Genomic DNA, 20,996 nt, shown 5'->3' on the forward strand with positions numbered 1-20,996 from the left:
TTGTAAGAGAGAAACAAATACTTTTGAACACTTGGATAAGCTGCTGGTTTGGTTTTAAAAAGACTGATGTATCTCTGTATGTACTCACAAGGTAACTACGTATATTACCAATTTCTTGCTCTCAGTTTGACCACTACTTTCCCTTTCTGATGAACCAGTACTATCAAATTCCTCAGTACAGATCTTTCAACAATGATGGCTTTGTTTAAACTAGAAAAGCAGAGCATGAGGCCCAAGAAGACATGTACCTTCCTTCCTTCCACCTGTGTATGTCAAACACAGCAGTATAGAGCACATCTACTAGTCCCAAAGTCTTCTCTGGATCCAGACTCCTCTGTAGCAAAGACATTGTTGCTGGATCTTCTTTCAGACACCTGTAACCATTAAGTTTAACTTAAAAAAATCAAAATTACATTAAACAATTTTACCATACTAGTGAGATAACGAAAGGCCAACTGATGCACTACTACTGCTCCTACAGAGGTACAACTAGTAAAGGCAGCATAATGTAAGAATGCCTGAGGGTTCCTAAAGACTATGCCTGCAGCCCCAGTTTCTTTCTACTGTTCAACAGACAACTAATGTAACTGTAAAATTAAGACTTATATAGTTTATTTTTAAATCATGATTAATGATTAGCTCTTCAGCTGAGCCAGCATAAATTCAGGCACAAAGGCAAGAAATAACACATGCACAAAGCCCGTTTCTGGAAAATGGCAAGAGCACTCAACAAACCTGACACAAGACACCGTGCATGGGTGCACTCTGGAGTCCAACGCTAACACCCTGACAGACTCCATGTGGAAAATGATTCAGCATATCCAACAGTCTGGGGAAGATTTTACTGAGCTGTGAAGATGCAGGATTAGTGAATTCTCCTCATTAATGGGACAGAATTAGGACTGAATTTGAGGTGAAATCAGAAAAATCCAAACATTAGGACATTTGTCAAGTCCTTAACGAGCCCCACCAGCAGACACGAGGCACTCTCACTGTGTGTCAGCAGGCGGAGCTCTTCCAGAGCGCACAAAGCCTGGCTCAAAACACTGCACTATTTTAGTTCTTTCATAATACAGCAATTTACATAAAGAGAACAGAGAATCCAGTTAATACCCTATAGAGGAATTAGATGTGTTTGGGTAAACAGACTATCAGTTGACGCGTACTTCTGGCCATAGGGTTGGTACCATTAGTAACAGGCCATCTCACTAAGGATTCAGATGAATGAACCGTTTTGTACTGAAATTCTTAACACTGAGTACTCCAATGTAAGAGAGAAAGGAAGTGTTCTAATTCCAAATAATTGTTCCAAAAGGGAAGAAGTCCTCACCTAAACTGCAGATTAATCCTATTGTTCTAGGCAGTCAATTAAACTGGTAGGAATAGCGTCTTGTGGACCAGAGTTCTGCGGTTCATGACAGCGCTTAAACAACAGCTCAGTGAAGAAAGAGCTAAGCTCACATATTAACCTCATCTAATTCCTGGCCTTCCTGAGGTAACAGCTGTGAGGACCTGCCAGGGAGGAGCATAACAGGAATAGTATTGGACTTTTAATTGTTTTTTTTTAAAAAACCTCCTCTTTCATCATCAAGCTTTTACTTTTTCTTTAAAGGAACATTTTAGTGCCCCAGCACTACCTCTCTTCTATTGACTCCAGAGGCAGCACTAGTACAAAGACAACTGTCAGTCTATCAGGAACGGTGGTATTCAAACAGTTCCAAGGTAACAGAACTTAAGCAAGATATGCGTAGTATTCTCTCTTCCATTTGTACTGCAATATTCTTCCCTATATATTTCAGTCATAGCTATTAGTATAATCTGCAATACAGTATCTTTATTTACCAAGTTGATGGAACTTGCACCACGATTCTGGATCCTTCTAAACTTATCTGAGGAGCATAGGCTTCTTTATTTTCAATCTGTGCCGTATCCACAACCACCTAGCAAATAAAATGAAAAGGAAAATTATTTTAAGAATTAGTTCTAGTTATCACCCCTGTAGTTAAGATGCAATAGTCTCACCTCCCTGCCACAATACAGGTGCAAAAAACAACCAGATAAAAACAAATCAACTCACAAAATCAATGTAAGTTGATTTCTATTTTAATATCTAAAAATAAAGAATGTAAAATTATTAGTTTAATACAGTAAACTATATTTTAAGGACTTAAGTCTTCTCAATTACATACTGTAGTTATGCATTACTATGTAGTTACCAACTGCTTTACCTAAGAGCTGGTAATTATCAATGGCTTCATATAACAGCCCTTACATTCAAGAGGTTTGGCACTATTACTACTTTAATAGCTCCCAAACACCTATTTATCAAAATACTTTCAATAATTTAACTGCAGTGCATGGTATGAAATAGACAAGTAGTATTTAGTCTGAAACTCTTCACACAGCTCACAACTCTTAACACCCCCTCCTCCTTTTAAGGTTATAAATTCCCACACCAACATTTCTCTATTCTACCTAATGGAACCTCACTATTATTAATTCCCTATTCTATAAAGAGAAAAAGAAGTGACTGTTCAATTTGTTGAATTCTGAGTCTTCTGTAAGACATCACGAAGATATATGGAAGACAAAAGTCTTGAAAATTAACCTTCTGTCATGAACCTTTCTTTTTATGGAACTGAGAAGGACTGGATTCACTTCAGCTTCATTTAAACTTTAATACCAGTGATAGTAAGTTCCATATTTGGTTTGTGCTTTTTGTTGTTGTCTAGTCTGCATGGGTTGGCCTTTTTGATCATTTCCATAATTTCCTATTTTGGTCATGCTGAACCAGCAGCTTTTTGGCAGCAATCAGCAGTTCTTGCTTCAGTGACTAACAGATTAGGTGTACCATTTATCCTTGAAATGGCAAAAGTCCTCTGGCACAAAAAAGCCAGTAATACCTCAAAGGATATTACTGGCTTTTTTGCAATCATCCTACACTGGTTCCACTTCTAACTGGTTGTCTACTACTGGTTATGAAGGAATCTGAAATCTGAATAATGCTGAGTGTCTCTTCTCTCTCTTGCTTTAACAAAACCATCCAATGACATTTGAACAGAATTATTTTGCACCTGTTATTTTAGCATAAGGCCTTATTTTCCTCCAGTTGACTCTAAGCATTTGCCCAAGTTTATTCAAACTTGTAAAACACATCTAAGCCCAGTGACAAAACACCATGCTATTATCCACTTGTGAAAATACTTCTTATTTAATAACAGGGCAACTCCCATTACTTTTTTCCTTGTATTTGTACCATTTTACTTTTATGTAATTTGGTAATCTGTGATTCAGCTATATTGCAATTATCATTGGGATAAGGAAAGATGAACTTAGGAGTGATTTTTCTCAACCCCCAAGAAAAATACTGTCAGCATCTCAGACCTGTAAGTCAGAACTAAAATTCTGATTTGCGCAGACCTAGATCACCTTCTGGTAGTGGTGCATGGTAGTGCTCATGGTCTGGGCTTTGTTAGGGGTGTTTCCCTCCTCCCCCATATCTTCATTTTTCCCTTTAAAAAAAGTTTTATGTTTCCCAATATTTGGTCAGAGTTACAACGTGGGATTTAAACATTACTAGGAAATTTAGTGCTTCTGCAATGCATGCTGGTTTTTGCTTCAGAAAGACCTACCAGCACAAAAAAAGATGGCTCGAGATTTAGTTAAACCTTTTCATTAATTTGCATGAGGCCAATTCAAATTTTTATTTCCACTCATCCTCTGAATTCAACTATTTTAATACACATTAATTTTACTCCAACACAGAGATTTCTTCAGCTGACCCAAATCCGAAGATACAATTCTTAATATATATGCTAACGTAAGACCTGCACTTTTAAAAGTTATTTCTTGTGTTAAAAAAACTGAAGCCTAAAATAACCAAGCAAACTAAGTCACATCTCATTGTGCTTTCTACTCTTAATGAGTTTCTTCTGAAAAGGCACATGGCAAGACAGGCTAAAGATAGCGAGACTCAAGTAATGTTCATTTTTTAATTTGACATTTAAATTACAAATTTACACACAATTCTGAACTAATGCAGAGAGCTTAGTTTCTAAAAGCAGTAAACCAAAGACTATGTAATATTGTCCCATGATTCATTTATCTGAGTTCTACACAAAATAAACTTAAAATAAACACATTCTCCCTCCCCGCCTGGTGGGTCCTTAGAGGATAGCTTCCTGTGCATCAGACACCTATTGTTCTTGTTTTACAGGTGTTTCCTCTCTCGTCTCCACCCAAAGAATGCTTTAAAGCAGCAAATTACAATTTCTCATTACTGTATGAGGCTACATACAAGCATAATTGAATCTTGTAAAAAAAAATTATAGCACATAGTTTATAAAGAAAAACCTCAACCCTCACACCCTTCCAAATTATAGCAAATCAAAGTGAGAATGAATGGAGAGAAGGCTCGCAAGTATTTTGTCATGTGTACAGCTCATTACTGTGTCTTTGAAGATAGAAACCTGCTACTTTCAGAACCTGAGGTTCATGCAAAAATCTTTGGAGACATTCATGATTCAACACAAGTAATAGTCCTTATATCAGCACTGTCATTTGGGAGAACGTAGAAGTTGTATGCTGACAACTCTCCAAATGCTATGATAAACCTGAAGAATATCAGCACTTAAATTACCAGCAGGTCTAACCAGTTATGTCTAGACTGAGGGACACCAGATTTCCAGACTCCTGAGTCCAACCGTGCCTTGGGCCACTCCCCAAATCTCATCATGGCAGGACTTGGGTGTGCACAACCCTGAAACCCCCTGGAAAGGAAGTGGTGGGAGGTGCAGCATTCTCCAAGGCATTCCTCATCTAGACACTCAGGAGCCAACAACTCCTCCCGAGTTACGGCACACTTCCATAGGGCTGCTGAGAAACAGTTTCTTTCTTGGCCTCATATCCTGTACTTTGTTGCTGACTCCCAGCACCCTACCACGAACTATGGCAGGTGAAGACAAAAATCCCACTTAACCATATCCTTTTTACTAGTTCTTCTTGTATTAATTAATATTCAGTATGTATTTTCCGTGAAAACACCTAAGTAGAAATTTGATCAATCCTACTATTCCACAGTTACTTTCCCTGCGAAGATACCGCCGCCTTCTTATGCCTCCCTGTAGAACTTCCTTATGCAAAGTGGTTAATGCACTACCTTCTTACAGGTCTTCTTTACATGAAGAACCAGTTCAATTCCAGCATGATTTGAACCCACTTGTTTAACAGATACTTAATATTAAGAGAATATCTAATATGAAAGGAAGGCTAAAGTAGAAATATCTGACAAATGTATTACTTACAATTTGTCATTCACCATTATTGGAGAATCTATTAACCGTACCAAAAAACATATGGTTTAATGAACTAGGACGGAAAGTCACTTCAGCTGTGCTATTTGTTTGAAAAATGTAATATTTATAAAGTATGTAGCAATAAGGATCCTTTCATCAAAAATTACAATTAGTTACAAAGTCCTGATGGCCTGCCATCACCTTGAACAAATACTAGTATACGAATCAACAAGCAGCATTTAGCTCATTGCAGGCTAAAGATGATTCAGAGAATACCTGACAGAAACTACCATAGGCTACAGTGTACCTTTATGCTTGCACTTCCTTCCTATCCTATTGCATTGTTGCCCCCATTTTATTTGTCCAGTCAAATGAAGACTCACCGTAGTCCAAAAAACCTATGTGTCATGAATTATTAAATTTTAATAAATGAATTTATTAAATGAAGAGATTACAGCAATTAGTTATGGGAGCACAAATGCATTTTTTTATCAGAGTATGTTCCAAGCATCTATTTTTAGCAACTGCTTAGATACCATAAAATCCATGGGATTTGTTTCTAAAGAACACATATGTCTACAGCAAAGTATTTTATTAGTCCTCTGTTGGAGATGTCAGCTAGCATTACTTGGTGCAGAGGACTTCCTGGTTTATGGTGGGCAGGAAACCCAGCTTCCATTCAAAGCAAAGAGGAAGTGGAAAAAAGGCAGTTTTTAAAGCTAATCTACGAGAAGTGGGGGGAGGGGTGATGGTTTTTAATACGGTCATCTATAGATTTGAAAATCTTTCTATTTCACTATGAATTAGAAGTTTCATTTCTTACGTGCTCTCTAATAACGTAGACTATGAAGTACACTGTACATTCTCCTGATATCATCTACAAACTTGCATTCTACAAAGATACATTTTGCTCCTAAATCAGGTTATCTGCAGTGTTAAAAATGGAGAAACACAAAGTAAGACACTGGAAATTAATTTCCAAACTCTTTCAAATGTCTAGTTTCAATTCAGGATGTTTCAGTAGCCCTTTTTTGCTAAGCCTATTCATAGTCACTTACCAGTCCAGCTTGGCCAAATAACAATTGTACAGCAGTTTTGCAGGCTCCTCGCCAAGTGGAAGGGCAAACCTGATTTAGTACTTCAGTAACAGGAGAGTCATCACGTGGTGTAAGTCCATTATGGCATCCAGCTTCCTTAATCAACTGCAGCATTGTGTGCTGGAAAGAAAAAATCATAACAATTTTGTCATACTAAACACACGATTCAGAAATGTTAACACCAATGCTTCCATATGTATTTATTGTTCTACACATTTTTCAAACAACTATAATGTCTGTTACCTCTGAACAGTCTTGTATAACTAGAAGAGCTCAACTGCAGCACAGAAATATGGAAGACCGTCTCTGCTATTTGGAACACAATACTCCTCCAAAATCATAAAGAGTATTTTTGCTTATATTCTTGCAAAACGGTTTAATCAAAACTACAAAAAGCACTGCAAAGACAACAGAAAAGCAGTATTTTGAGCTGTGGATTGTTTCAACTCTTTCAGGAGTAATGAACTGGGCTTACCTAAAAAAGTGAAAGTGCTGATTAAAATTGCCCAGATTACTTCTGAATGGACTCTTCCCCATTCCTTTAGACTGAAAATACAATTAACTTCTCCACAATTTTAAATTATTATTTTATAAATTGATCAAAGTTTGTAAGACAACATTAAAAGGAGCTTTATTACAAAATATTTTTTTCAAGTACCTCCCTTAGCACTGGGCTGGGCCAGACTTATTTTGGCACCAAAAATTATAAAAGCTCTAAAGTGTGTCACCTGGTGGGTGCATCTGTAAGGGCTCGCTCCCCTCTGCACTTCTTGATACCTAACCCACCCATTTTCAAGAAGTTCACAGAAGCTTCATTACCTCTTAGACTCCTAAGCTTCTCTCAGATTGGACTGAATTTGCCCAGGTGGTTAAAACATTATCAGAAGCAGGCAGGCATGGACCTACAATGTTATCAACATCTTGTTTCCACAGGAAGTCAGGCTAAAAAGATGCACTTTTAAATACAAGTTTGGCACTGAACTTCTACTGCAGTTGTTCTCTGAATTTTAAGGACTTCTACTCTGATTTTTTTTTTCCCCCCCCGTTCCCCCCCCCCTCTCCTTTTTCTCTTTCTTGTTTTCTTCTCTCCTGTGGTTAAATTCAGGGTTATTACCGTTTTCAGCTTCAGGTTTTCTGCTGCAGACTCATTAAAAGATATTCCTTTCAGAAAATGCGATCCTATCTGAACAGGTACAGTGGGCAATTCACACTGAATTGGCTGGGGTGGAGTCTGTCTCCTTCCTGTTTGCTGGGCTTCAGCTTCACTGCAACAGCCCTGAAATATAAAAGAACAGATCAGTTAAAAGAAATGAAGACATTAGAGAATCTTAATGAGTCCGATTTTTTTCTTTTTTTTTTTTTTTAAATAGTTATTCTCAAGGTGAGGAGGGATGAAAGAGAGAGCAGGTTTAGCAGATCCTACCTGAAGACTTGCTTCAATAGCTTTTGGGTTCAAGTGGAAACCAGCCTTCATTGCATATTCACAGTGGCCTAAACTCTCCAAAGCCACTTTGTAAGCCTGACATTGAACAAAAAGTTGAGATGGAGCAGGCATATCAGCAAGTAAAAGCAAGCATGCAGTCATTGTGTCTTGATACATATATAATAATTGTTACATAGATTTACCCTGCTCAGTTCTATGGCATACACACATTTATCATACAAGATCCCAATACTGTAATTCTCAAATACCTCATGGCTGCCAGTGAGATGTAATTCTGCAGTAACATACTCCTTCCCTATTTCATTCCTGGGCCCACTGACTGTACTACACACTCATGAGAGCAGCAGACTTTAAAAACTCACCTGCAAAGCACTGTCAATTTTCATGTTTAACTCTTTGAGCTGATGTTCAGGGATTGCAACACTCTGTGAGCAGAAAAGTTGCTGAACTTCAATTCCTGCCAAACATCCATCACAGCCTCTTTCTCGCAATCGAGATGTGGCCTGTAACGTAAAATAAGGATCCAGGGTAAGGAGGTTCAACATTAAACAAGGCCAAGCTTAATTAAATTTTTTTAAAAAGAGCAAACCCACCCCACAGAGTTTAAAACATTATAAAGGAGATGAGAAGCAGCACCTGATGGAAAGGATCTAGACAAGATTATTTATTATAACTTATTAAACCTCTCCTGCTACTTTGGAAGTACAAATCTCATGTAATTTGTATGGCATATAGGTGTTGTCTAGCAACTTAATTCAACATTGTTTGTTGTTACTATTTCAGCTCCCTCTCAGGACTAAGGATTCTGTTACACAGGCCACATGATGACTGTGCTTACCAGAGGAGGGACTTATAAATTCAACGTAAAGGGTATTATTTGCCACAGAAACAGAAGATACATTTAATCATGTGTACAAACACTCCTGTGTACATAAGAAGATATAGTTCATAAAATCAAGGGTGATTACTGTGGTGCAATTTGAGAAGAGCCACACAAGGCTAAGGTCAACTTAGCACAGCAAGATAACAGCTTTATGTAATATGATTTTGAAAAGTAAGAAATATGAAAAGCCAAATATCTCGTTTTAACTGTAGAATATTACACTACTGACCAGGGTAAAATAAACAGAAACCTACTCTCAACTGCATTTAAGGCCTCACGTATGGCTTATTTCTCAGTCTAGGAAGAAGTGTTGCTCTAAAGCAGGATGTTGAAACGGGATTTTTGGTACAATGCCAATGGTCACCTCATTGACACAAAATTAGAGCATTCTCCAAGTGAAAAAAATCTTAAAAAGGAAAAATAGTTTTGAGCCACTGACAAAGTATCATCTTAAACTTTATTCTGAAACAGCAGTGTATTCTCCTGCCAAAGAGGCTGATTTTATATGGAAATAATGGACTGCCTTCCACTCCACAAAGTAAAAATTTAGAAAGATTTCAGTATTTCAGATCTCCCTTTATCAAAATGACTTGTATATTAGTCTATCTACAGTTATAAGATATTTTTTTTATTTACAGGGCACAGATTTTTCTTATGCTATCCTAAACCCCCACACAAATACTTCAGATTAGTTATTTTAGTCAATCGTAAAAATTGAGAAGTTTCTTCTATTGTTATTCTGGAATCTGTATTTTTTTCCTTCTCCTCTCCACGTATGCTTAATAAAGGATTTGATTAGTGTAATACTTGTACTAAACTGTTTTAAAATACAGGTTTTATTAACAGAAATAGCTGAAGTGGGCCGTTACGGAGGTAAAAACAGAAAGTTCATGTCCCAGATTCCGCAAACCCAAGTTTAATTTTAAAAACATTTTAAACAAACTTGATAGCAATTGCAGGGTATTTCTAGAAATTGTGACACAGTTTTAAGAAACTAAGTATACTAAACATAAAATTAACTATTTTTATGCAAAAGACGTAAAGCCATACCAGGAATAGACCTGTTAACGATTATCTGTGATACACCTAAAGCACTCCCAAATCCCTATTTGATCCAGTGAAATAAATTTATGCTGTAGTAAAAATTACAATTCCTCTGCATTCATAGTTCTAAAGGTAACTTGCTTGCTTTCATATACCTTGCAGATGTTAGTTGATAAATGGAAACTTTGACAAGATTCCCAGTCAAGCTGATTAATGTGCCTGTGTGGGCTGTCAAATTAAGACTTCAAAAGCACATGGTCCAAGTTACTTGAACTTAAGGAAATCAGGCACTCAGTGTCTGAATCCATGCTGACCTATCCCTCTGCAGACTTCAACAGGGCAAGGGAAAGCAGAAAAGCTCAGAAAACTGTTTGCCTTTGTAAAGTACTTTTTTTGTCAGGATAAGTAAGGATTCCACAAATGGCAAGTGTTTGTGAAAATACAAGTCCAGAGAGTGGTACATTTAAGTAATACAATTAGCATTCCAGCAATTGATGGATCAAGCAACATCAAGCTTAACAGCATGAAGACAGAAGTGTTAAAAGTTACCATGAAGATTAAGTATAAAATAGAATTCATACTCAAAATGTAAGAGAAATAGACATTATCTAAATTATTTTTCATCAAGATTTGGCTGTTTTTAAACGACTTGTTACATGTCGCCTTGTCTGCCAAACCACATTTGAAATTATTAATTTGTTACTAGTAACAAAAAGCTGTTTCCACTGTTTGTGCACTCCTTACATACAAACACATCACAAAGAACACTTTACACAGGGCAAAGACAGTATAATCACCATACAGGTAAAAAAATGTAGCATGTCTTTAAAATCAGAGCTTTTCTTCCTTTATTAGGGCATCCAGCCTGAATTTAGGTTTCACTAAACATACAACATTTTACTAAATATAGTGTCACTACAGCAAGAACTCCATACCTCTGCTGCTCCTCTCCATGATCTTATTGCATCTTCTAGCTCATTTGTGGGACTTAAGTTTGAGGCTCCAGCCCCACTCACATTCTTTCTCTCCTGAGCTACAGCTTCAGCAAAGCAAGAGTGTGCCACTGGCTGGACCTTCTGCAAAGCCTGTGACAGGAACTGGAAGTGGACCTGCATCACTGTCAAGAAACATCGCCCAAGTACCTGTGGGAGAAGAAACAAACCAGTTTCAAGCAAATAGAAGATTTCACAGAAGCTTCTCCTCTTCCTTTTTGTTCAGTGTTTGGGGTAAGGAACTAAGTTAAACTCAGACTGTTTTTTATTAAAATAACGCTTCAGTAACACATGATAATTAAACATTTACTTAAAATAAGGTAGACCGTGACTAAGCATTAGTTTCTATGAATTAAGGGGAGATCAAACTGATTCCATGTCATTTTTACTTCTGCACTGAAGTTATTGTTATTTGAAGATGAAAAGCTTGTTAAATTACTTAGCAATATCAAGCACATGAAACAATACAAAAATGGGAGTAGCATATTATCACAAGAACAAATTCAACAGCAAAACCCACTGGTGCACAGACCTAGCTGAATTTATGCTAAAAACCCAAAACAACAATCTGAATAATTGTAAAACATTATCAAAGAAAGCAGAACAGCTTAATCCAGCAGTTTATCTTCCAAGCAGAGCAATAATGGGTAATAAGCATTAAAAACATTTTGCCACATAATACAGTGGCAACAGTGCCATTTTTAGAACATAGCAGTGACTGCAGAAGGCATGCACAAAGTTGCAGCCCTGTCACTTGCATTGTCTGACAGGAACTAACTGCTAGCGCTGGCACAAATCCTCTCTTCAGAATATTTCACTGAAATGGGTCATGTAATACTCGGAAAGTGTGAGGAAAGGCAGGGAAGTGAAGGGCTGCTGGTCCCTCCCCATACTCACTGGCCTGAGGGAAACACCAGCACTGTGCCGGGGAAGGGGTGTCCACCTCTGCCAGCCAGAGCTGGGCTTCCCGTCCTGAACCTCTGCCCCCTCTCAGTCCCCATCCCCCATTTATCTCCCTCTCCCATACCAATGATAATGAGAATTATGACCAAAGACAAATGTATGCCTCAGTTACTACAAGCAAAACAAAACAGGTCACACAAACTGATTATTTAGGTGCAGCCACCACATGTGGAAGAACAGACAGTGCAACCACCCAGGACAACCTGGAGAGCAAAGCAGCACGAGCAGGAGTGCTCCGTCTACCTTCAGTGCCACGCTCTCCTACGCAGACGAAAGCTTACAACAAAGCCTAACTAGAACACAGCAGAGAAGCAAGTATTTTCCACAGAAAGTATTTAAAAACTATGCAAAGTGTTTTGTTTCTTTTATGGAGTTTGTCACACAAAGTGGTTTAAAAATGTATATTTGACTTTGATTTATTAAAAAAGACTCAACTTGAATTCCATTTTAGGAATAATTCATTAAAATACACAGATAATGTACAAAGCCATCATGCCTTGGAGCAAATAAATCATCTGGCTTATTTTCAGCTACATTCTTCTGGAATAAAAATATTCAGACACAATGATCTTACTGGCAAGACTGTGTAGTCACACGAACAGTTATATGCATTAACTATCTACTTCAGAAGAACCAGTGGTGGCAATGCTTTTTTCCATTGCATCCGGGCTCCTTTTGACATTCCATTCTGGTTCAATCACTTCCCTTCTTTGTACAAGGCATAAAATTAAAACATTTTTGGTACTTTGACTGACCTCTGAAAGTGGAGTTTGCCTTATTAAAAAAGCAGTCAGCAAATGATAAAATGAGTAAAACTCCCAACTTTCCTGGCTACAAGATTAGAAAGATTTATAAGAAAACTGCAGGAAAAGGCAACTGGTGATCTGAGTATTTCAGTATACGAACAATGCAGTTCTCAAGGGAAGAAGAAACTAGGACTCACTAGGAATTTCAAGCCGATTAAGTTTCAAAGAATATTTAAGGTACAGAGGTTGAAGTTTCCCCTGCCTGGGAATAATGCTCAAAATAAACAAATGATTTAGTTTTTAAGTGGCAGCACACAGCATTCCTAGTATAATTTACTGTGTTAAACAATGAAGATAAATAGTAACATCTGCTTTACTGAATTTCTATTTTCTTTGAAAAACAATCTATTTCTGTCTTCCTCAGAAATGGGTAAGGATGGTTTTAACTGCTTAAAATGAAATCCAAGTGGTGGCAGATTTTTGCACTGTTAAACACGCACTGCAGATGCCAAATTCACTTTGCTTTAAAGTTCACTTCTTAAGGCTTTTCTTCCAAAGAGCTGAAACTCTGTCCTAACTGTGGGAAAGAAGTACGACCACCACCAGTTTAACAAATAGAACCAGGGTTGGCCAGCACTTACTGAAGCCTGTAAAGCAATATACTAAATCTCTGTTGCAAAATCTGGAGAAGACTATTAGCATAGATACGTGTTTCTTTTCAGAGCACCACCATCTCGTTTTTGAGTTTATTTTTCCCTACTTTCCCATGCAGAAGTGTCTGATGCTCCTGCTTTAGACCGTAATAAGAACAAACTAAAACCTAGAGACTATATAGTAATCAAAGAGGAGCTGTCAACTAGTAAGTTTTTCTTGGTAGTGGTGGTGTTTTCTTAAACCATTTCTTAGTACCATTTCTATTGCGTATACGATGAGGTCCAGCTTGCAAACTTTTTGTCCCAAGAAATACAGCTCTAGCACCTATATTTCCCTAACCCATTACCAGGTAGGAGAGCTATCTATCTCAGCAGCTGAGTAACCTTGCCTAATGGAATCTGTCTTCCTGTTCAGGCAAATGGGACTTTTTGGGGAGGTCTCAGTTCAGACTTCCTTGTCTCTGAAATAGGCGATGGGTTTAATCCAACTGGTTACATACAAACAGGAGCATCAGGCAGAGACACAGTGTTAGATTACTCTGTCCCATATTATCTTCCTAATGGGGGCACACAATCAACTCTGGAATATTTTGCTGGACAAAGTGCACACATAAAATTGCCAGATTTCACTGCTAAACAGTGCTGCCACGCAAATTCCCTGGCAAGCAAATCTGATACAACAGATTCTTTAAAACTGAATGCTACCACTAATAAAGTTAGCAAATAACCAGTGTCAGTCTTCCAAACTTGATACAAACACTGACCTGAAGTTTGAAGTACCATTTTATGAGTAGAATTATTTTTCTTTTTTCCTTCCCTTTTTTTTTTTTGCTATTTCCCTAAACAAACAAAATTCAAAAACCCAAAACAACATGCTTTTTCAGTGGTTTCCTAGTACTCCCATTTCCCTTAACGGAGTTCTTAATGGCTTTGATAATGATAAGCCCTGTGTGCAACCTGTCCACCCACTGAAGAGACCAGATTAAAATAGCAATATAATGAAGTTAACAATGAGGTATGACTCAAACTGGTGTACCAGATTATGAAAGAATACCCTTTACCACATACTGCTGAAAGTGGGCAGAATATTATTCATTTTTACTATGTAGCAATGCCCTGCAGTTCAGAAGACTGATCTCATGACCAAAACACCTCAAAGGGAAGACACAATCCTGCTCATTGAAAAAGAGTTACCTCCAAGATAAACTAGATTCCAGCAGAAATTGCACCTTTACATCTATAGTATTATGGGACACGGGCAACCCAGCGGTCTCATTTCTGCTAACAGTCAATCTAAAAGCCCAGTAGTGATAATCTGATACTGACAACTACTAAAATGCTAACTATAATTTAGCAAAAACCAATTTGTGTTAAGCATTTTTAAAATAAAAAGCATCAATTAAAATGTAATACAAAATGTTTCTAAAGACAATGCTAGCAGATCTGAGAGCAGACCATGAGATTATAGACCAAGACAAGAGTACCACGGCGTTCCAAGCCATAGCATTTTCTACTGATTTGAAGCAGCTTTTGCTACTAACAGTTCCTCAACTCAGAAAAGTCTGAAGCCAATCCCTGCAGATCACAGGAATGATAATAATTTTAAAAAAATATTTAAATTGGGCTTTACAATGTTTGTTAAGGAAAGGCTACATTTGGTATTTACTCAGACATTTTTGTCCCACAAGCTTCTTGTTCAAAAATCTTCAGTTACTTTCTATACATAAAAGCCAAAAATTATCTCCATTTAATACAAAACAGAACACCCAAGTAAACAGCCTGTGCCAATTCAGACTTCCCTTTTGTTTAGGAAGGCAACATGTGCATCTCTGTCACTACTACCACTTTTAAGACAACATACAAGCTCCATGTAACTAGACCAAGATTCATTGTATTTTGCAGTACTGAGGCTGCTGCAAAACTTCACAAAAGATGAGGAAATATACAAACTTTTTCCCAGTTTTAATCTCCCCCCAGGATTTCCTTTAACACTTTTATTAACAGAAGCAGAGTTTTACTGCATTCTTCCAGCTTACAAAACTTTAACAACAGATCTGAAAAACTTAACATAAAACGCACTCGTTCCCCCTGATTTCCAAGCTGTTCCTCACCCATACAGGCACAAAACACTTGAGGATTCAAAGCTTTTTGAAAGGGGAAAAGGAAAGGCAGAAAATAAAAATCTGCATTTGCATTTCTGAAATTAAGAAACCTTGGGAAACTCCATCTGTCACCAACACTCTGATGATGAGAAGTCACCTTATACATCCTGGCAGACAGCTGTGAACTAGCAAGCTCTGTTCTGCTAAACAATAAATAAATTAAAACCCTCACCCACTGCTGCTACAGTCCAAATCCAGGTTTTTAGTCCAAATCCAAGTCAGTGTATGTTCATCAGAACTTGGAAGTTTTCCTGATACTGACTTCCCTGGGGGCTAGAGCCCACTATAGTAGATAAAAATGTGTGGCACCTCAGAAAATCCATAGCGCTCTGCTAAATTTCTAAAGCCAAACCTGCTTTGCTTATATTTCTCATTCCTCCTCAAAACATACAGCCTTTGTTAAGGAAGGCTTAGGAAAAGTATGTTCTCCTTAGCTGGGCTCATGCATAGAAAAAGCTTCATTTTCATGTACTTCTCATGAATTTTGGGTTCTGTCCTCCCACCCCACCATGAACTACACCTCCTGCTGCTTCCGTAATACCAGACTCCATCCCTCAAGTAAGGCTCTGGAGTACTGGATATTGCTGAGCTGCCACTCAAGACATTCGACCATCTCTCACTTCTTTCTCAGAGTTATAAGTTCTTTCAGTCATCCACTAGAGAAGCTACAAAAGCAACTTCAGATATTGCTGTATTTCCCCCCTTGTATCTTCCAAGGAAACAATTACACCGCCTCTCACACTCTTCATGCCCCTTGTTTCCTCTGGTCAGTGAACTCTGATGAAGTCAGGCACAGCCTTTATATTTTTCTGCTTCCACTGTGAGTTTTTTAATCCTGCTGGTAGTTTTATGTAATATTAACTTTTCTATAGATCAGGGTAAAAAAAAAAAAAAAAATCACACTGTTTAAATTTCAGCATAATCAGCTCAGTCTTCAAATCACAGAAAAGCAGAATAGGAAAGGCTCTCAAAAGGTCATCCTACTGTTCCAAGCAAGGAGCAATTTCACCTGGGTCAGTTTTGCTAGATGCAGGCTTAACCTGTTCTGTAAGTTCTTCATGATGGATGCTCCCTATCCTTTGTAGCAATCCACGAGTGCTTCGCTAACATTACAAAGCATTTTCACAGCATCTAATATCAATCTTTCCTTCTGAAATTTAAGTTCATTATGTCTTGCTCCACCTTACACGGACACGAAGAACAGAACACTGCCATATCTTCTGGCAGCTTCTTACATACCTGAACAATTCTAAGTTCCCTTCTTAGTCTTCTCTTCTGTAGTCAGTCTTTTCCATCTGTCCTCTGAAGTCCTATTTCCTGATTATTCTTCCTACTCTCCTATGGTGTCTCTCCAGTTGCTCACTATTTCTCAGTGCAAAGCAGTGGTGTGTAGGTGCACCGTTGTGTTTAAGGCCATAATGACTAAAGTGAAGATAACTGAACGCTTATTTCATGGTTCTTGCAGGTTCTAGTCATGTTAAATACCTGACAACTGCCTCTTTACACAATAGCAACAACATTGATTTATTATTTGCAACTGCACAACACTGACTCCCACTCACCATATGACTACTATAAGCCCTAGAACTGTTCTTCAGAACTGCTGCCCAGTGGGCTCCGCCCAAGAAAATTTCTATTTACGTATTTTAGCATTCAGCTTTCCCCTCTGAATTCCATCCCAACTGGAAAACTCCTTTGTTCAACTCAAGATTATTTTTAATTCAGCAGGTCTTCCAGCATACTTATACATCACGTACTTTCAAGTCATCGACAAACTTAAATACATTCTCTGTACTGACCTCTGCCAGGGTCCATTTTGACAGTGAGCAACTGATAACTGCTTCCTGGGCACAATCATCCAACTAGCTTGCCCATATACTTAGGTCATCTAAACCATGCTCCCTGGATGATTTATAGCACCACCATGTAAGTCAGTGTCAAATCCTTAAATTTTGCTGGTTCTAAAGCAAAAGCATAATACAATACTTGTCTCATTACTCCAAAGTTCCCATAAACCTTGCATATTGACTTTTTTTAAAGCTGTGTGCAAGATGCATTTTTTAATTAATAAAAGGTGTAAGAGGAATATGATGACAAGTGGCCAATTTCCACAAGAAAAGCAAGCAATCCACCTGGTTTGCCTGCATTCTCTTCACATTTGTTCCTACCACAGAGCTGCCCGGTGAAGAGAGCAGTGCAGGTACACATGGAGCTCAGGAACAAGCGTTAGGTCTATACAGGTAAAGCAGGGACCAAAGCAAGTTTCTCTACCTTTGCTTTAAGCTGGCAGAACATGCTGCCAATTTATGCAAACAATGCTTTGCTTTTGCTCCTGAACTCCACTCAGTGCTGAGGAAGCACTCTCCCAACACAGTGTGTGGGGCAGGGTAGGAATTAGCACCTAGAATTGCTTGACTAGATTATAAAAGCAGTATACAGATAGTTGCCAACATTTTGCAAGACAGGGTTTCAAAGTCCACAAAAAAACCCAAGAAGACAGGTAGTGCTCTATGTTTTACCTTTTATTTTTAATTACAGAAAGTTTTTCAGCACAGGTATTATCAAGGTCTTTAATTACACAAAAACTCACACTGATTTTTAAATTAAAAAACATCACAGATTTTTTTCCTACAGCCTTAAACAGTGATGTTATTAGACTGTTTTCAAAAATACCAGTCTACAGAAGACTTTTATAACAAATATATGCCCAATCTTACTTCACTCTATACTAAGTATACAACACTGAAAACTGTGATATTTCTCACTACAGTTATGTACTACAAATAGCATTCTACTTAACCACGTTGTCTGTAAGTTGTGCAGTTAGAGAAAGCAGATAATGCTTGATAAGCATGTGTGTCTAACATTCATTCTTACAAAGTTACCTGAAATCTAAATCAAAATTAAGAGAACTCAAAAAGTAAGTTTTCCACTCAGGATTGAATTCTGTAAGAATAACTTTGCAAAGACTACTGTAAAGTAAAGAAATATGTCAAAACACAAGGAACTACTGAAAACACCAGAGATTCATATGTGACTATCACTTAACACTGCCTGTTTACATGATTAAGACATTTACTACAGGAGAAATACTCAGAAATACTCTGCCAGGCATGATGACAGTTGGGGATTCTCTCGTCACTTCAAAACATCCTAATTCTGACTGTTGGACACTTGCTTGCCAGTGTATGGAAATTATAGCAAAGTCATGACAAATTTTTATATCACAAATCTCTCCCGCTAGCATGCTATTTTCCTTTTAAGCACAACTCAAAAAGACAAAAATGTTTTGAAGGATGGTAAAACATCATTTTACACAAATTTCGATCATTAGTCAACTAATATGCAGCCTTACACAAACACTGATGACAATGTACCACCCCCAAGTGTTCAGGTTTCCCCTCAGAATGGATAATATTAAGAAAAGTATAGGTTAACATAGAATACGATGCCTTAATATTGTTAGAACCATTACCTAACATAAAACACAAAATTGTTTAAAACTTTTATTTAGTTGGTTTGGAGGGGTAGAGTGGCAGGGTTTTTTTGCTTTGCATTATTATTATTTTTAAACTAAGCACGGTTTCCCCAAAGAAGAAAGTGGTAGTTGGATTGCTGGTTATAACTTTAAATTATGTAGAAGATTATTACCATTTACAATTATAGAGGTAGTACAATTTAATGATAACTCTCTTATTTCATGAAAACTTCAAATAGAATCTAAGTTCTTATACAGAAATACCTGCTAAATACCTAATTCAACACAGCTGGAAGTCAGGCAATGCAAACGCAAATCTTAATACTTTGAAGAAAACGGAAGAATAAAAGAGTTTCCCTTTTTACCAGCATTGCCCACAAATACAAAGCAAGGCAGAGAGAACTTTTGGTGTAGAAGTGATTTTGAAGAGTTCAGTTCAGAAGGAACAATACAAGTTCACATGCAAAACACTATCCCCCAAGGTAACTTACCTCAATGTCTTGTAGGCTGAACTCTTTTTGATCTTTAAAGTTTGCAGCTCCTGCACTCAGTTCCATCAGCATTTTTGCTATTTCTGGTTTTATTGCTGCTGTGAGTCGACTCGCTGCTTCCATGACATGTTCCTGCACGTCTTTCAGTTGCATAGCTGCCTTAGAATAGTGCGAGTTCCTAAATACACTGCTGAAAAGGTCTGTAAGGAAAGTGCTTGTACGGCAAAACACGTTGAGTGCATCCAGATATTTGGAGATTCCCTGCTGGATGTCTGCGATCGGAGTAGTGTGGGACACAGGGTGGTTGCAGCTGCCCGCAGCAGCTGAGGAGACCAAAGGGGATGCTGGGGTTGTAGATGCCAGCGGTGCGCTCAGGGTCCTGCCTAGCTCAGGCATTTGATACTGCTGGTGTTGCTGCACTTTTTGCTTGGACCCGCCAAGCAAAAAGCGCCGCTTGTAGTCCATTTTGCTTTCTTGTGCACTACAGCAATACATAAGTGAGTGCTTGTCCAAAGATTTCTTGAATTAACAATCACTTGTCAAATTCCTTCCTCAAATATATAGTTATGTACAGTAACAGTGGAGGACTGTGTACATAGGTTTCACAAAAGGCATTTCAAAAAGGCAAGCGTCTGTATAATCTGTATCAGCAGTGAGAAAGGCAGCAGATTTGCTGACTTTGTATTTTCAGTGTTCAGTGCAGCCCTGCTGCAGTTATAAACTGTACTCAAAAAAGCAAGCTGAAGTATCTCAATAATGCTCTGTCTCTTGTTTGGTATTCCACGCTGCACACAGAAAAGCAACGCTGGAGCAGAGAAGTTATCGCCTACGATTTCTTCATGAGCATATGGTCACTTGCTATTAAGTCTACAAAAGTTATTTTTGTCAATGCAAATAATAGTTTTAGAAGCAATACCTTAACACAATTTTCCCATTAGTAATAGCAGGAAAAGTGGAGCAAACCACCGATCAACAGTGATTATAAAAGCAGTGCAGAGGCTCCTTCCTTGAAAAAGCAAATCCTTATGTCAGCAGATCAAATATCTTCAAATGTCTTGACAGATCCAGTCTGCCAAATTCGTTTATTTGTAGTGTCTCTTCTTAATACTGGACTCTGCTTACAGAAGACTTAGCAAGTATATGCTATTAAAAATTAGAGTGTTTATTATTGCAAGCCTTCTTCCCCTTTCCTTGTTTGTTGAGGTAGTTGTTTCCGTCGTATCATTAAGAAGTGGTGCTTCCAGACTGCATTTGCCCTCAATTGTAGACTCAGAACAAAAATGCACAAATGTATTTGTAAGGCCTCTAGGTCATTTCCTGTGAAGGAAAAAGAAAAGTTTAAAATGTTATGGAACAATGAGAAGGTTTAAGATTTTTAACTCCTGCAGTGTCCTGATATACTTCTCCAGGCATATGTTGTCAACAACACACAAGATCAAAAAGAATGGAGAACTGCACCGACAGTTTAAAAGACAGTTACAAGTTAGTGTCATCCTGTTACTAAACTCAACACTGCTGAATATTTCCTTATTAATTCTCCCATCCTAGACTGTCAAACTTAAGACTACAGTTAATCCCCAGTGCAACCCTCATACAGTTAAGAACACTGGAAGGCTATTAACGCAGACCTCAGGGGGAATTAATCCCATTTTCTAACCTCATCCTTTTTAAATAATTTAAAAATTAAATCAATGAAGCTTTTTTCCACACACTATAATTTATTGCAGAAATCTGAGATTCCCCTTCATT

General features: G+C 37.8%; 1 protein-coding gene across 5 annotated transcripts in view; it reads right to left on the reverse strand.

Moving 5' to 3' along the window:
• Positions 1–20,996, reverse strand: part of GARRE1 (granule associated Rac and RHOG effector 1) — a 60,867-nt gene that overhangs the window by 9,792 nt on the left and 30,079 nt on the right. For 4 of the 5 annotated variants that reach the window (XM_074882195.1, XM_074882196.1, XM_074882197.1 and 1 more), the window contains 8 exons: positions 19,248–20,564; positions 10,698–10,904; positions 8,198–8,338; positions 7,815–7,910; positions 7,506–7,667; positions 6,353–6,511; positions 1,843–1,940; positions 249–374 (listed from right to left, as the gene is read on the reverse strand). In XM_074882195.1, the coding sequence (XP_074738296.1) occupies positions 249–374; positions 1,843–1,940; positions 6,353–6,511; positions 7,506–7,667; positions 7,815–7,910; positions 8,198–8,338; positions 10,698–10,904; positions 19,248–19,742 (1,484 nt within the window). In that variant the 5' untranslated portion in view covers positions 19,743–20,564. The remainder of the gene's footprint in view (positions 1–248; positions 375–1,842; positions 1,941–6,352; positions 6,512–7,505; positions 7,668–7,814; positions 7,911–8,197; positions 8,339–10,697; positions 10,905–19,247; positions 20,565–20,996) is intronic. The other variant, XM_074882199.1, reaches the window with a different exon arrangement.

Source organism: Strix uralensis, chromosome 12, assembly GCF_047716275.1.
Source record: "Strix uralensis isolate ZFMK-TIS-50842 chromosome 12, bStrUra1, whole genome shotgun sequence".
Taxonomy (NCBI): domain Eukaryota; kingdom Metazoa; phylum Chordata; class Aves; order Strigiformes; family Strigidae; genus Strix; species Strix uralensis.